Consider the following 13,885-nt stretch of genomic DNA (forward strand, 5'->3'; position numbering starts at 1 on the left):
CGGCTACATGCAGTCAAGTGGCACAGCGATGGCGCTCACTGTGAGATCTGGTGTCACGAGGCCGCCTTTCTGCGTTCCAGGTAGTGTGGTCGAGGACTGCCTGTCGTTCTTTTCCCGCGACAATGCAGGCGGTGCTAGCGAGCAAGCTTCGCATGCGTGTAGTGGTGCCACGATGCTGGGGCTCTTGCACAACGTTGCTTGTCATTCAGTGACTGCCGAGTGACGGTGAGGAAGGGTGTTGCATCGTGGTCAACACGAGTCAACCTTGTCAGCTTCCTGCAGGTTCAGAAGCTGGTTGCGACACCAAACGCCACGAGAAAAAAGCTTTTTATTGATTTCACCTCAGCCCTAAGCCAACTTGCGATGCCCGAAAGAGGGCACTCAGCAAACCTGGGCGCGCCTGGGCAAGCACGGTACTTTCTCCCGCCCCCATGTGAGGAAAGCGCAAGCCAGCCAGTCCACTGCCGATGAGGAGAAGCAATCGTCGCAATCGTCGCATTCCTGTGCCTCACCCTTTCATGGTTTCAAGGCCAGACAACTTCTGAGCTTGGTCTCGACCGTTGGAATGCCTTGCTCATAGGAAGGTGCGCTATTACTAGCGTCAAGCCATGATCAGGTTTGGGGTGTGTTTATCATTCGCATGTTTTGATCTCATCATCTGCACGAAGAATGCGCATGGGAGCAAGTGCCGCTCAGTATCATCTAGGTTGGTCACGCGCCTGAACTTCATCACCGCCGTCTCTGGGCGGAGTTTCCACGGAACTGGAGCGAGCGGGAGTGGGACCGGCCGGCCTCTGCCGGAGCGGAGCCCGATGTATGGCCTCCCCGTCCGTCATTTGAACTCCCGTTCTTTTTCTTCAGCAATCTGTACAAGCCCTTGAGCCTGTCATTCTTAAGTCCTATTGCGCCCTTGGAGACAACACATACACCTACCGGGCTTGAGGAACCGGCAGAAGACATGCCGCAATGTGGCTTGCGACATTCGCAAACCTAGAGACTTGTGTCACCAGAAGCTTCGCCCTGCAGTGCGGAGTAAAACCACACCACGTGACCTATACGTCCCGATGCGTCCGAATGGAAGTGCAACGTCCCGCCTCGAATGTAGAACCTTGTAGAAGATGCTCGTACTACGTGACGAAGTCAAACACTTGTTGATCGCAGGAAACCCAGAGTCGTGAATAGCATCATAATCGTCCAAGATATAAAGTCACAACCAACCCCCCGGGAAGGACTTATTCACCCAAAAGGTTTTCGAGGACCTGATACCTACTTCACATACCTCACTCATCCCAATCATCCTACATTCTCCAATTCTCCAAAGTCAACCGGATCACAAACAATGGCCTCCTTCGCCCCAGTCACAGAATTCATAACCTTCACCTTCAAAAACCACAGCACATCGCCCCCCTCCCAACCGCCCGCAGCCTGGTCCGACGTAACCTCGACCCTCAAATCCGTCCCCGGCGTAAACGCCCTCTACACGGGCACCCAGCTCGAGGACCCATCCAAAACGGTCCTGGTCATCGAGTGGGCCTCCCCGGACGCCTTCTCCGCCTTTGCCTCGTCCGAGGCCTACATGCCCTGGTTCGCCTCCCTCAAAGCCGTCGTCGCCGCCTCCTCGCCCGTCTTCTACAAGGTTCCCCTTCTCTCCGCGAACCAGGACCCGCCGTCCGTTGTCCTGCGCGCGCCGTGCACAGAGGTCTTTGTAGCGTACGGCGTAGAACCCGCGTTCGCGGGCAAGACGGCCGAGTTTGCAAAAGGGTTGGCGGAGGGGCGGGCCAGCGTCGCCGGGTACCACGGGCACGCGTACGGCGAGATCTCGACGCCCCTTGCCGTGGACGCCGCCTCTGCAGGCGGGGACGGGGAGAAGGGACCTGCTATGACGCTCTTGTTGGGATGGGATAGTAAGCAGGCTCACCTTGACGCCAAAGCCAAGGCTGGACGTAAGTTTGGTCAACGTTAACCCCCCGCTGGGAGGGTTTCCTACACAGGCTCTAGCAAGAAAGCTGACTGGATGTATATTTACAGCCATCTCTGATAACATTCACTTGCTGAGATCAGGCCGCAAGGACATCTCCATGGTACGTTATTGTCAAGGCGACCGACATCTCTCTGCTTGCCTGTGTCACTCGACTGACGATGAACAGTATCACGTGAATCTGAAGCAAATCTGAGGACCGAATATATTTAATGCTAGCACCTGTAGAATTTTGTTCCTTGGAAGAAGAAAGCTACGAGGATGGGATGACTACGATTACGTACTTTACCTTTATAATGGGGTTAAGATGAGACGAGATGTGTAATACACTTTTGTGACCCAACCATGGTCCATCACTCACTGTCCTGTGTGCAGATTTGTGCGGTTTGCTTCTGATCCGAGGCAGGATTGCTGCGCGTCATCAGCACGTGCAAGTCGAGCGTCAACACTTACCGTCTCCTACGTCCATCCCATGGATTCCGAGTTGTGGATGGAACTTAGCCCCCGGCTGACAAACCCTGTCACTGTCGCCTTCGTCCGATGCCTATTGGAAATCAATTAGCAATCTCATTCTCGCGCGGCCAAACTATCAGTGTCCCTGGTGACCTCGTCTCCTCCGCCAAGGCGCGGGCAAGGAAAAGAGTCGATCTGCGCCTCAGCAAGACGAGATATGCGTGCGTGTCATACGGCAGGTAGAGAGAATGTTGTATGTGGTGGATTTGATCAGGGCGATGTTGGGGAACGGGTCACGAGATTCTAGGGGTCAAGGCAGTCATAACCGTCAGGGCTGTGTAAGTGAGGGTGATAGGACGACAAGCAGGGCCGGACAGGGCGGCGACCGATGGGGCGCGCAACGGTGATAGTGAAGAGAGTGGGCAGGGAGTCAAGATGTGCTGGAGAATGGATGAAGTAAAAGAGAGTAGTGCACTATTAAAAGTAGTACCTCCTCTAAAAGCACCTTTGATCTGCCGAAGCTGATCGAGACCAGTCCCCCTTTCCAGATGTAGCCGGGGTCTCGCGGCGTAGATGTCGCTAGAGACCAATCCGATATCCCCCAAACACGGCGATGATGTTTCGCGAAAGAAAAGAAACTGTGCCATTCCGCCCGAAATTTTGGTTTGCCGAACTAAAATTTGATAGTCAGTAAAGTCATGAACGTCGTCAACGTTAGATCCGGTGTTTTTCCGATTCTGTTGTACTTGTTAGCACTCTTGCTCGACCCTGCTGACCTTGTCCTCAATCTGCTTACCAAGACGAGAGTAGAGCATGTAAAGCGCCATCCTGTTGCACTCCTCTGTGCCCGTAATTGTGACCAGCCGTTCGTTACTGTTGTCTTGCGGCTCGTTGATCTTAATCACACTACCGCTGATCTGGCGTATTTCGTTGATCTTTTGCCCGCCCTTTCCGATGATGGCTCCAACCATATCGTTGGGGATGTAGATCTGCTGGGTCAAGGGCGCGCCTGGCATGGCTCCTCCGTGAACGGGTTGAGCTGGGTGAGCGCCGTGAGGTTGAGGCATGGCAGCACCGGCATGGGGTTGCATAGGAGCAGCGGCGCCATAACCGCCAGCTTGCGCCGCACCATAGTGAATGGGCATAGCCGGGTTGGGCTGGGCTGCCTGGTGAGGGTACGGCTGCGCGCCATACGGAGCAGCTGGCAGGCCGTGATGTTGGGCGCGAGCGTCGTGTCTGCGGTTGTAGTTATCGCGGTTACCGTAGTTGCCGGTGGTTGGCTGCGGGCTGTAGGGGACAACTTGCATGCCGCCGGGGACGACGCCAGCAGGCCCACCACTCCTTGTCGCATACGCGGAGGCAGCAGGGCCACCGAATCGGTCGTTCAGCTGCTCCAGCAGGGTGCTGCCGACATAGTACGTAGCGATGTGAACCGCGTCAGCAACACCCATAACCACCAGAGAACGCTCGGTCGACAGAGGCAGACAGGAGTCGGACGCGTTAAGCCTTGCACCGGAAGCCTCCTGGATCTCGCGGATACGAGCTCCGCCCTTTCCGATGATGGAACCGATCAAGATGTGAGGGATTAGCAGGCGCAGAGGGTACGTCTTTGACTGGGCGCTGGATGGCTCGGCCAGAGGCTCATTGTTGAGAGTCCGAATGATGAGACCGAAGGCCTATTCGACTGAATTAGCTGGGGTCCCTCTGGGCAAGAGCGATTCAGTTACAAACCTTTGCAGCGGCATCGACAACGCCGCTAACGGTCAAGATGCGCTCAACGGCCCCCTTCTGGTAATCGCTGACGGTGCACTTTGCACCCGACATCTTGCGAATGTTTGACACATTTTCTCCACCCTTTCCAATGACGGTGGCAGCTTCCGGGCTGGAGATGACAGCGCGAATGTGAATCCAATCTCTCTCATCGTGACTTGCCGAGGGCGTGGACGTCGCAGGAACAGAGCCGGCAACAGAGCTCTGGATAGGCTTCGTCTCGGAACCTTCGGCGCCTTCGTCACCAGCCTCAGACTTTGTATCAGCGCCGTTGGTCTTATCGGCACCGTTCGCATCCGTGGATGGGATGGTGGTTGCGTCGAGCGGCTGCGCCATCTCAACCTCCTCGTCACTCTTCAGTATCTTGTCCAAGGCTGGTCGCTTCGCGTCGGGCTGGTCGTTGCTACGCGAAGGAGACGAGGTCTCCTCGAGGGGACGCTTGGCCGAGTTGGCGGGTTGGGTAGGCGACGCGGACATGATGGGCTAGTTGTTAATGTCTCACACAAGTTTTCGCAATTCCGTGTATGTTCAAGAAGAGCTTGTTTGTATTCGACTATCTACACCACAACGGTTTTCAAAGGAAAACGGGCTGGTGTAGTGGCGTAGTCGGGATCGGGTTCAGAGAATGTCTCTTCGGTGAAGTGGCTTTGATCGTGCAGGATAAAGGTCGTAGGGCAGGCAGAGATCGTGAAGTTGAAAGATCGGGATGTGGGTTCAGGATGACTCCTATCCTATCAGGTTCGAGGTGACTTCCGAAATCGTGAGGATCGCAAAGATACTCAGGTCAAGCGGAGGGAAGGCGAGGCTGGGCGATGAGGCAGCGGACGGGCAGGAAGAAGGTGAATGATGGAAAAGAGGTAAAGAAGGTGGGAGGGAAGGAGCTGATGATAGACAAAGGTTGTATCTGGGAGGCGATTCGGATGCAGAAGCTCAAACCTTTCTTCCGTCAAACGAACAGTCCAAGCTGCGATGTATCGCGACGTGGTGTCAAGTCTGCAAGCAGAGCTTTGATGTTTCCTTGCGTGATGTTCCTTGTCTCCTTGAAGCTTGTCGAGCTGCTAAGCAACGAAACGATGATGGCAACGCGCTGACCGTCTAGCCAGAGTAGTTGGACCTGGATAGCTTTGGGAGGCGACACGTGAGAGGGAAGCGAAACTGTGGGGGACCGATGCGCTGCGCCGTTGGAAAAACACAACCCACCAAGAGCTTTCGGCAAACGAGGAGAGAGACGAAGAGGCGAGTCGGTGATTAAAAGAGATGGGGAGAGAAAACCGTGCAGGGCAAACAGATGGGTTGGAAGGGGGCTCCGGATGTCTCGAAGAGGTTTGAGAAACGGGATGGGAAGGCAAGATATTCTCACGCTTTCTCCTCAGAACAAGCAGCGCAAGTGCCAGCGCGGCGCCAATGCCAGGAGCCCATCAGTGCCCGCCTGGGGGCAAGGGCCAGTACAGTGTCTGAATTCAATGCACGGTCCCCACATTGACGCAGCCGGTGCCTATGCCTCATTTGCGGCCTTGCCTCGACAAGTCTCCACTCTGGGCCAGAGAAAAAGAGGTATCCACACAGTGAGAGGCGATACCTTTCCGGCAGATTAAGCAACATGGGGGAGAAGGTGCCCCCCCCCCCGCTCCGGAGCTGCCTAACGTACCTTCCGCAGCGTGCGCAGCCAGCTGGCCCTCCTGGCACTCCTATGCCGTACCAACTTTAGGTACGCAATACGGAGTACAGCTAGGTAGGTACGGATGCCTTTGTGCCTTTCCACCTATGCTGGGGATTGGATGTTTCATTGGGCAGATCCATGCAGCGAACCGCACAGTGTTTGCCATTTCGTGTGCATTTCCTCCGCACATCTCCCGCAGACTAATTGACCAAAGGAAAAAGGTGCGGGAGGGAAATGGAAGCTGCGCCTTGCGCCTTGCGACCGACCCTGCCTCCAACGCGGTGCTCTGCATTGTTTCCAATGCAAGGGGATGCTCCCATCGGCACCAACACACCTCTTGCACACCTCACCATACTCCGTACGGGGTATCCAGAGTACACAAGTCGAACCGGCACAACGTCACGTCACGTCACGCCTCGTCCGTGTGAGAGAGATAGGCATCGATTGCTTTTCAACAAGTTTCCTCATCGCTTTCAGTGTCATCGTGACGAACAGCCAAAACCCTCCCGACAACTAGCAGGCTTTCTTCTATTATATTTCAGCCCACCGAGTCAGGAATTGCAATTGACAGCGCGCCAGACTGCTTGACAGCCAAGACAGAACCATCATCTGTGCAAATCGCGGACTGTCTGCGCCCCCGGAAATCTTAATAGCGTCCGACACACAGTGACACCTCGTATGAAACAAGCAGAGACGATCTAGCGCCCGAACTCGCCTTATTTTTTCTGACAAGGATCGAATCAGACGCTCGACACCATTGGACGTGCCCATTGCTCCGACGGGCCGTGAGCTTTAGGACGGATCGAAGACCTGCGTGCTGCCGTTGCTTGAAGTGTTTCGTTTCCTCCGGGAAACCCTCTCGAGGTCGCGTGCGCCATCGTATCTGATATTTTCACCGTGTCGCCAAAATATCAGATTGCTTGGCCTGAATCAAGGACATACAACAACACACAGCAGCCTCTCAATTTGAGCGACCACTTCCAGCACAACATGGACGAATCACCCCGCCCCGTCAGCGATAGGTACACCTTGAGCCTGGATCAGAGCTTGCAAGAACTCCAAGAAAAGATTGAGCAACACCGGGAAGAGCTTGCCGCAGTATGCATCCTAGTTTATGCGTCTAGAGTTTTGTGAGTTAATACGTGAACAGCTTCAACGAAATGCCAACTCCAGCCAAAATGTTTCTGGACCAGGGAGAGGATCTTATGAAGTCATGAAAGGCGCGTTCGAGCAAGTTGCCAGTACGCCTCCCTTCGTACCTTTCTCGGAATCTGTTCTACCCGCGCTACTGGCCTTGCGAACGACTCATCAGACCGTTGTTGAGTCCCAAGTCTATTTGACCAGTCAAGGGGCCACTTTTGATCAGACCAAACGCAGGCTCGAAGTTGAGCAGGCGAATTTGTCAGACCAGAAAACCCTCCAGCAGAGTTTGGAGAAGCGAGTTCTGTCTCTCAAAGACGAGGCCGAATCTAGGATGGAATTGACGCCCGAACAGGCAGCTAAGAAAAGACTGGACGAACTGAGGCAAAAGAAGAAGCGCTACGACAAGGAGACGACTAAACTGCTCAAAGCTCTGAGAAACTTCATTGACGGTCACCTCGGAGGTCAACTGGCTGCGGAAGATCTAGGCGGACCTGTCGTCGGCGACATGATGGAAATTGATTCGGATCAACTCGGTGCTGGTTTCAACGCCCAGGGCCGACCTGTCAAAGTCAAATTCAACGTGGACGAGGATAAACGACAACGACGCCTCGAGGAAGTTTGGGGTTTACCTCAAGAGGATGCCGGCCGGGGAAAAGGCAATGCGGACGAAGCAGCGGCTGCTGGTCGCGAGATGCGCGACCTAACAGAACAGCTTCTGAATCAACATGCTGAAGCAGCTGGCGACAGCACTGCGGCCTACGTCAAGCTCTCGAAGGAAACAGCAGCGGCGCGATTCCTCGTCAGGTCCAAGGTCGCGCAGTTCCATCCTAGGGACGCGACGAGGCTCAAGCTCATTGATTTTGGAAGAGAGCTGGACGACTAGCAGGGCTTGATCTGCCGCACATCCGTGCGAGTGTGACTGCGACGCAGTCGGCGCAGATCCCCCGTGTGGAGATGGCCAACCAGGCAATCAAAATGAATTTTTCGTGATAGCATGTCCCCCCTGGGCCTTGCAATGTCAGAGAAAAGCTCCTGTTGTTAAGCGTCGAGTCTCTTGACTCAGAGCATGCAGTTCTCATAGGCTCCCCAGGCCATTGCAATGTGCAGCTGAGGCTCCAATGTTCACAGTGCGCGCTCGTTTTCGATAGCGCGTCACAGTGTATGCGATTGACTCTACACTTGCCTCCGGATCTGGGTAAAACGGAAAAAAAAAAGTTGGTGTCCAGGGTGACACCTTGGCGTGCGAAGCATACGTCTGAAGCATCTCCTTCGGCCTTCGTCAATGCAAAAAATAAGAACGAATAATCGACAGACTTTTGATATTTGCGCCTTTCTTTCAGGAGGAGTTCGTAAGGCAACCCTGAGGCTATCTGAATCTCCTGAAAGAGATCATCGCAAGATGAATGAACTCTGCCATGCCGTGGGGTAGTTTATGCCCTTGCATGCTACCTTATGTCGAATGACGACCTCTTCATAGTACGGAGTTCTTGATACGTTAATGGGCAACTGTCCACTCTGGTTCTGATTGGCCAATTGCATTGCCGCGTCCGGACGCGTATCGCGCGACACCGCCAAAGCGCAGATGGTGGGAGAGTGCCCACTGACAACCCAGCTGTGGAAAGCTCCAGCAGAGCAGGCACCCAGCTTGTCGATGCAAAGGAGTAGACTCTCTCGCTCAGCATTTGACTCCCCACTTTGCTCTAGTCCAAGATTCACACGGCGAAAGGTAAACTCTCCTCCATAGTCTTTACATCCCCCAACGTTTCTCTCAACCCAAAATGACCTCTTCTGAACCCGTCGCCGCACAACACCAGCAGTCCGATCCTCCCGCCAAGCGAGTCAAGACCTCCTCCAACGACGCCCCCGTCCCCGCCGCCATGGAGCCCTGCCCGCCTCTCCAGATCAAGAAGCTCTCCGACAAGGCTCGCCTACCCACCCGCGGGAGCTTGTTCGCCGCCGGCTACGACCTCTACGCAGCAAAGGTCACTACCATCCCGGCCCGCGGCAAGGCCATGGTCGATACCGACATTGCCATCTCCGTCCCTGCTGGCACCTGTATGTGTTGAGACCTCTTCTGCTCTCAGCTAGCTGCCCAAGAGCTTTCCCCTCCTTAGCAATTGTGGTCATGGCGATGTACTGACCATACTTTCTCGTATCCTATAGACGGCCGCGTTGCTCCCCGCTCTGGCCTCGCTTCCAAGAACTTCATCGACACCGGCGCCGGCGTCATCGACGCCGACTACCGCGGCCAGGTCAAGGTCCTCCTCTTCAACCACGCCGAAACTGACTTTGAGGTCGCCGAGGGCGACCGCATCGCCCAGCTCATCATCGAGCGCATCTTCACTCCCGAGGTCGTCGAGGTCGTCGAGCTCGAGGAGAGCGTGCGCGGCGCTGGCGGATTCGGCAGCACCGGCGTTTCTCTTGCGCAGTAGATACAGTAGCGTTTGGTAGATTCATTGGGGGCCTCGCATTATGGCTTAGAAGAGATTGGTTTCACGGGGATGAAGCAGTCCATGCCATCACATTACCACGGGAACGATACAAAAGTTGTGGATTTCTTATATAACTGAAAATGGATGAATAATGACAAATGCTACGACCACCATGATGTGCCTTTTTCTAGTCCTAATCCATCACGCCGTCTCTCCATGCAGGTGACGTAAATCTCCGCCATACAAGTGCGCTTACTCTGCAAGTCTATGAAACAGCAAGATAAACACACGCACAAGCGCCTCTCCAAAACGAAACACACCTCTATGTCTTTCTTTCTTTCTTCCTTTCTTTCTTTCTTTCCCATCCCCAAAAAGCTCGATCCCTACCCACTTTACCCCATACCCCCTGTCCTCCAGAGGGAGGCACCGTCTACAACCTCCTCGCCCTCAACTCCACAGTCGGCTCCCGCAAGCTCGCAAGATTCCTCACGAGCTTCAGCTCGGCGCTCTTGCTCTTGAGCAGGTGAAGCTTCGTCCTCCCTTCCTCGGTCTCCGCCAAGGCGTCCCCGCCGGCGGCCGCGACGACCTCCTGCATCCCGCGCGCCGTCTGCGTGAGGACCTCGTGCATGCTCGCCAGCACCATCTCCGCCGCCTTGGCGAGGGGCAGGTCCAGCGCGTCGACCTCGTTGCCGCTGAGCCAGGATTCGCGGTCCTTGAGCTGCTGTGCCTCGCTGTCGGCGCTGGTGCTGGCGCTGGCGGCGATGACGGCCTCGCGCATGCGCACCGTCATGAGGGCGGCGAACATGTCGCCCGTGCCGGAGAAGTAGGCGTCGATGGCGGGAAAGACAATCTTGAAGAGGCGCGGTTCGCCGGTGGAGGGCGACATGCTGGAGCCGACGACGGAGAGGTGGGAGGGCGGATGGTCGGGCGAGACGAGGGAGACGGAGGTGATTACGACGTGGGGGATGCTGTACTTTGTGTGCAGGGCGCGGATGGCGGTTTGAAGCGTCTGCATGTCGGTGATTTTGACGCCCGAGAGGAGCCTTGGTTTTTTCCCGCGTCAGTCTTGTGGTCTTTGCGCGCGTGAAAGAGGGAATGAGGACGTTTCCTTCTCTATACGAGGGCTTCCTTCATCAGGGGGCATGAAATAGACGCCGAGGCGCCGCGGATATCTGACCATGTACACAAGAAGAGGGAGGAAGGAGACAAAGGGAGGGTAGAAAAAACTAACTCGGCCTCAAACTGGTTAGGGAGAATCAAGTCGGCGTGCTCGACGAGGCTCTGATACGCGGGCACGACCTCCTCGGCGACGTACAGCTTCCCGTTGTCGCCCATGACGGGGTCCAGGACCCAGAAGAAGCCGCCCGGCGTCCCCGCGGCGGCCTGCTTCCGCTTAAGCTCCTTTGCGATATCGCCCACGGCCACGACGGCCTCGGCGCCGGGAATGTAGCCCGAGAGCATCATGTCAAAGTCGTCCAGGTACGATTGCTTGAGCCCCTCAAAGAGGTCCCGGATTTCCTGAGCGGACACCCTTGTCCCCTTCCATTGTCTGTACCCTGTGTGATTGCCTATTGTTTTTTGAGAGAGTGTGTATCAGCATAGCTATACCTATGATATTTGGGGGAAAGTGGAAGTGAGTCATGGAGAGAGGGATGGGAGGGTGGAAGGAGGAGGCCATACTGAATTGGACGGTGTTGAGAGCCGCGACATCGCAGCCGAGGGACTGCAGTGTGAAGACGGCGATCTTGTTTCCTACATTTCTGCGAGAGGCTGTCAGACCCGCGGTTCACGACTCTGCCTGTCGACACGCCTGGCGCACAGGTGGCGCCTATGACAGGGCGCGACACAAACTCACCCGGACACAACCTGTACGAGGCAGTCAGCCACACGTCTTGGTCGAGGTTGCGAGAGCTCAGAGAAAAAGCCTTACATGACTGGCGACGGCCAGAACGCGTGTATCGGGGATCGGGAGTTCCACCGTCATGATCCTATTGCGAGACTTGTGCGTCTCAGGGACAAGACTTTATTGTTTGCTCAAAATGCGTCGTTGTAAAATATTCTAGGTATGTTTTACTGAAGGCCTGTGCATGTAGTTTCTCAGATCTCAAAAGTCGGTTATCGGCGGGATGCTTTATCGGGAAAGATGCCGAAGCGCGGAAAGATTACAGATGTTGGACAATGAGAAGGAGTGTTGTGTTGAAGAATGGTGCAGAAATAAGACAAACAAACTCGATGCGTTGCAAATCGAAAGTCTGGGCAAAGTAATAGGTCCTGTATCGGCGCAATTACCCGGATGTCTATCTACTCCGGAGGTATCTCTTGATCTTGTGTAAGGTCGAGAGAGAGAGACAACAGTTGGGAGTGACTAAGTGAGATTAGAAAGGATCCAAACGGGTGTAATGCGGTTCCAGGTTCTTCCACTTCGTTAGCTTCGCAATTCCCGCTCTGGCTGTGGCTCTTGCTCTGACTCTGACGTTGCGACAGCCGATGTCCGCCCAACCCGACGTAACATTTCCAGGGAAAAAATCGACCCCGCCAAAAAGCCAAAGGGCGCATCGAAGAACCCCGCACTAGCCCGAGATTGGAAAGCTCTGACGGGAAGGCAGGTCGCCTCATTGCAGCTGTTCTCAGCTGGCGCACTCTTTCAATTGAGAGAATCCAGTAAACGACTCGATGAGAGGCAGGCACACGAGGTACCAGAATTCATGGACCCATTGCTTCATGTGTGAGGTAGGCGGAAACAGTTATTTCATTATTTTTCGTGGTCCCAAAAAGTGCTTTTTGCTCTTCCTTCACCAACGTATTGCGTATCTTCTCTAGAACATGCAAAACTCAATCCAGAGTGAAAAAGGACAGGCCCTTTGCCCCGTCCATGATCCCGTGCAACGCCAGCAATATCAACTTCATTCCGTCGTTAATCGCCGATTTACTCCTCGTCACCAATCTAGGATGCACGTTAGGTTTTTTTCTTGATGGTGTTGAGCGTCAAGAAAGAGACTAGACTTACCTTCGGCGCCAGGTAGAAGCGCAGGTAGCTTGAGCCCGCCAGAGCGTACTCGACAAGCAGCGGTACCTCGTTGGAGAGGCAGATCTTGACTTGCTTGGAGATTGCGGCGGCCTTGCAGAAGTTGACGAGGTACTTGAGAGAGAAGGTCAGGGAGACGGGCTCAGAGAGCTCAATGTCGACGTTGTTTTCGGGCTTGTCCACGTTGGTGTGGCTTCGCAGAGTGACGGATCCATTGCCAATGTCACCGCTGGCAGCGAATTTGACGCCGTCCTTGCTCGCGTCGATCGTGACTGTAAACGGCAGCAAGTTAGAATTTATATTTTTAGAGAACCAGGTTAGAAGGGACAGTGCCACGTACCCGACTCGCTCATGGCGATCAAGTCCGCGCAGATGCGTCTGAACTCGCTGCTAGGCATGGTGATTGTGGAGGCGTAGTCCGTCTCGGGAATACCCAGATGCTCCTGGTCAATGTCCATCAACTTGAGGTCGTACTCGCTGATGCGGTCGTTGGCTGAGCTCTCGAAGAGGATGTTCAGGCTATCGGGGGCATCCTCAGCCTTGAGCGTCAGGATGTCGTCGCCTTGGGCGGCGCGGAGGACCTTGGTCAAGGAGCCGAGGTTGACGCCGAGGGCGATGTTGCGGTCGCAGCGGAAGGGAGAGAAAGCCTCGGCCTTGAGAGCCATGGAAACCAAAGCAACGTGGGAGTTGTCCATGGCCTGGAGCATGATGCCGGAGTCATTGCAGTCGAAATTGCAGTCCTGAACGAGATCCTTGATGGCATCGACAACCTGGACAGGTTAGTCAAAGAACCAGCAGCAATGACTATCGAATGAAAGTAGGGAAGAATTACCTTCTTCAGGATATCGGCCTGGTCGAGTCTGGCTTCCAACATCTCTGCGAAATGTCAGCGTCATGCACTTGGATCGGGAACTGGGGGAACTAAGAAGAAAGAAAAATTGTGTGGATGGTACGACGTACTGGCTGATTATATGTTTGTGAAAAGAAAAAGAGCAGAGGGGTATCTTCGGGTATCAAAGAAGCGGAAGGGAAGGCGCAGAGATGATGGTGAGCTGTTGCAAAAGTTGAGATCGTCAAGTCTGTGGTTGAGGGGTTGATGAATGGTGGAAGGTCTTGTCGCGGAAAGCACTTTAATGGGCAAACACGGTCGCGCGTCGTAGTGGGCTGGCGAGGGAACGACGCGTCAAGCGTTTAATAGGGCTCAACGCCAACAACGCGCGGGGGGGCAGGAACACTCACTCACAGGCACGCCAGCCAGCGACCGCTCCGTCTTTGATCGCTGACGGATGGCTCGTGCACCGTCCACCTACGTATCCGAATGGAAGGACAAGCGAGTAGCCTGGCAGGCGCATTTTGCCCTCCACGCCCTCCTGAGATAGCAGCTGGTCCGGGCTCACCGAGCTCTCTCCACTTGACAAGGGGTG

General features: G+C 54.9%; 6 protein-coding genes across 6 annotated transcripts; 3 read left to right on the forward strand and 3 right to left on the reverse strand.

The window, feature by feature from the left end:
- Positions 1-1,339: 1,339 nt before the first annotated feature.
- Positions 1,340-2,174, forward strand: BDZ83DRAFT_747064 (uncharacterized protein; the record flags this gene model as incomplete). The annotated part of the gene is made up of 3 exons (XM_060513370.1): positions 1,340-1,943; positions 2,029-2,081; positions 2,148-2,174. 3 exons carry the CDS (start codon positions 1,340-1,342, stop codon positions 2,172-2,174), a joined length of 684 nt encoding a protein of 227 aa, XP_060370794.1.
- Positions 2,175-3,145: 971 nt separating this feature from the next.
- BDZ83DRAFT_565729 (KH domain-containing protein) lies at positions 3,146-4,678 on the reverse strand (the record flags this gene model as incomplete). The annotated part of the gene is made up of 3 exons (XM_060503788.1): positions 3,146-3,168; positions 3,228-4,107; positions 4,163-4,678. 3 exons carry the CDS (start codon positions 4,676-4,678, stop codon positions 3,146-3,148), a joined length of 1,419 nt encoding a protein of 472 aa, XP_060370795.1.
- A 1,972-nt stretch (positions 4,679-6,650) lies between these two features.
- On the forward strand, positions 6,651-7,983 carry BDZ83DRAFT_333684 (uncharacterized protein). The gene is made up of 2 exons (XM_060502428.1): positions 6,651-6,959; positions 7,012-7,983. Exons 1-2 carry the CDS (start codon positions 6,852-6,854, stop codon positions 7,885-7,887), a joined length of 984 nt encoding a protein of 327 aa, XP_060370796.1. The 5' UTR covers positions 6,651-6,851; the 3' UTR covers positions 7,888-7,983.
- Positions 7,984-8,782: 799 nt separating this feature from the next.
- On the forward strand, positions 8,783-9,436 carry BDZ83DRAFT_747067 (deoxyuridine 5'-triphosphate nucleotidohydrolase; the record flags this gene model as incomplete). Its single annotated transcript, XM_060513371.1, has 2 exons — positions 8,783-9,059; positions 9,168-9,436. The coding sequence occupies 2 exons, from the start codon at positions 8,783-8,785 to the stop codon at positions 9,434-9,436; spliced, it is 546 nt and encodes a 181-aa protein (XP_060370797.1).
- A 158-nt stretch (positions 9,437-9,594) lies between these two features.
- On the reverse strand, positions 9,595-11,387 carry BDZ83DRAFT_600460 (pyridoxal kinase). The gene is made up of 3 exons (XM_060507035.1): positions 11,117-11,387; positions 10,668-11,004; positions 9,595-10,479 (listed from the first exon to the last, which is right to left on the reverse strand). Exons 2-3 carry the CDS (start codon positions 10,898-10,900, stop codon positions 9,867-9,869), a joined length of 846 nt encoding a protein of 281 aa, XP_060370798.1. The 5' UTR covers positions 10,901-11,004; positions 11,117-11,387; the 3' UTR covers positions 9,595-9,866.
- Positions 11,388-12,167: 780 nt separating this feature from the next.
- BDZ83DRAFT_600470 (proliferating cell nuclear antigen) lies at positions 12,168-13,773 on the reverse strand. The gene is made up of 4 exons (XM_060507036.1): positions 13,422-13,773; positions 13,294-13,337; positions 12,802-13,231; positions 12,168-12,733 (listed from the first exon to the last, which is right to left on the reverse strand). Exons 2-4 carry the CDS (start codon positions 13,333-13,335, stop codon positions 12,393-12,395), a joined length of 813 nt encoding a protein of 270 aa, XP_060370799.1. The 5' UTR covers positions 13,336-13,337; positions 13,422-13,773; the 3' UTR covers positions 12,168-12,392.
- Between the last annotated feature and the right edge of the window lie 112 nt (positions 13,774-13,885).

The sequence above is a fragment of the Colletotrichum acutatum genome, assembly GCF_030867785.1.
Source record: "Colletotrichum acutatum strain CBS 112980 chromosome Unknown BDZ83scaffold_5, whole genome shotgun sequence".
Lineage (NCBI taxonomy): Eukaryota > Fungi > Ascomycota > Sordariomycetes > Glomerellales > Glomerellaceae > Colletotrichum > Colletotrichum acutatum.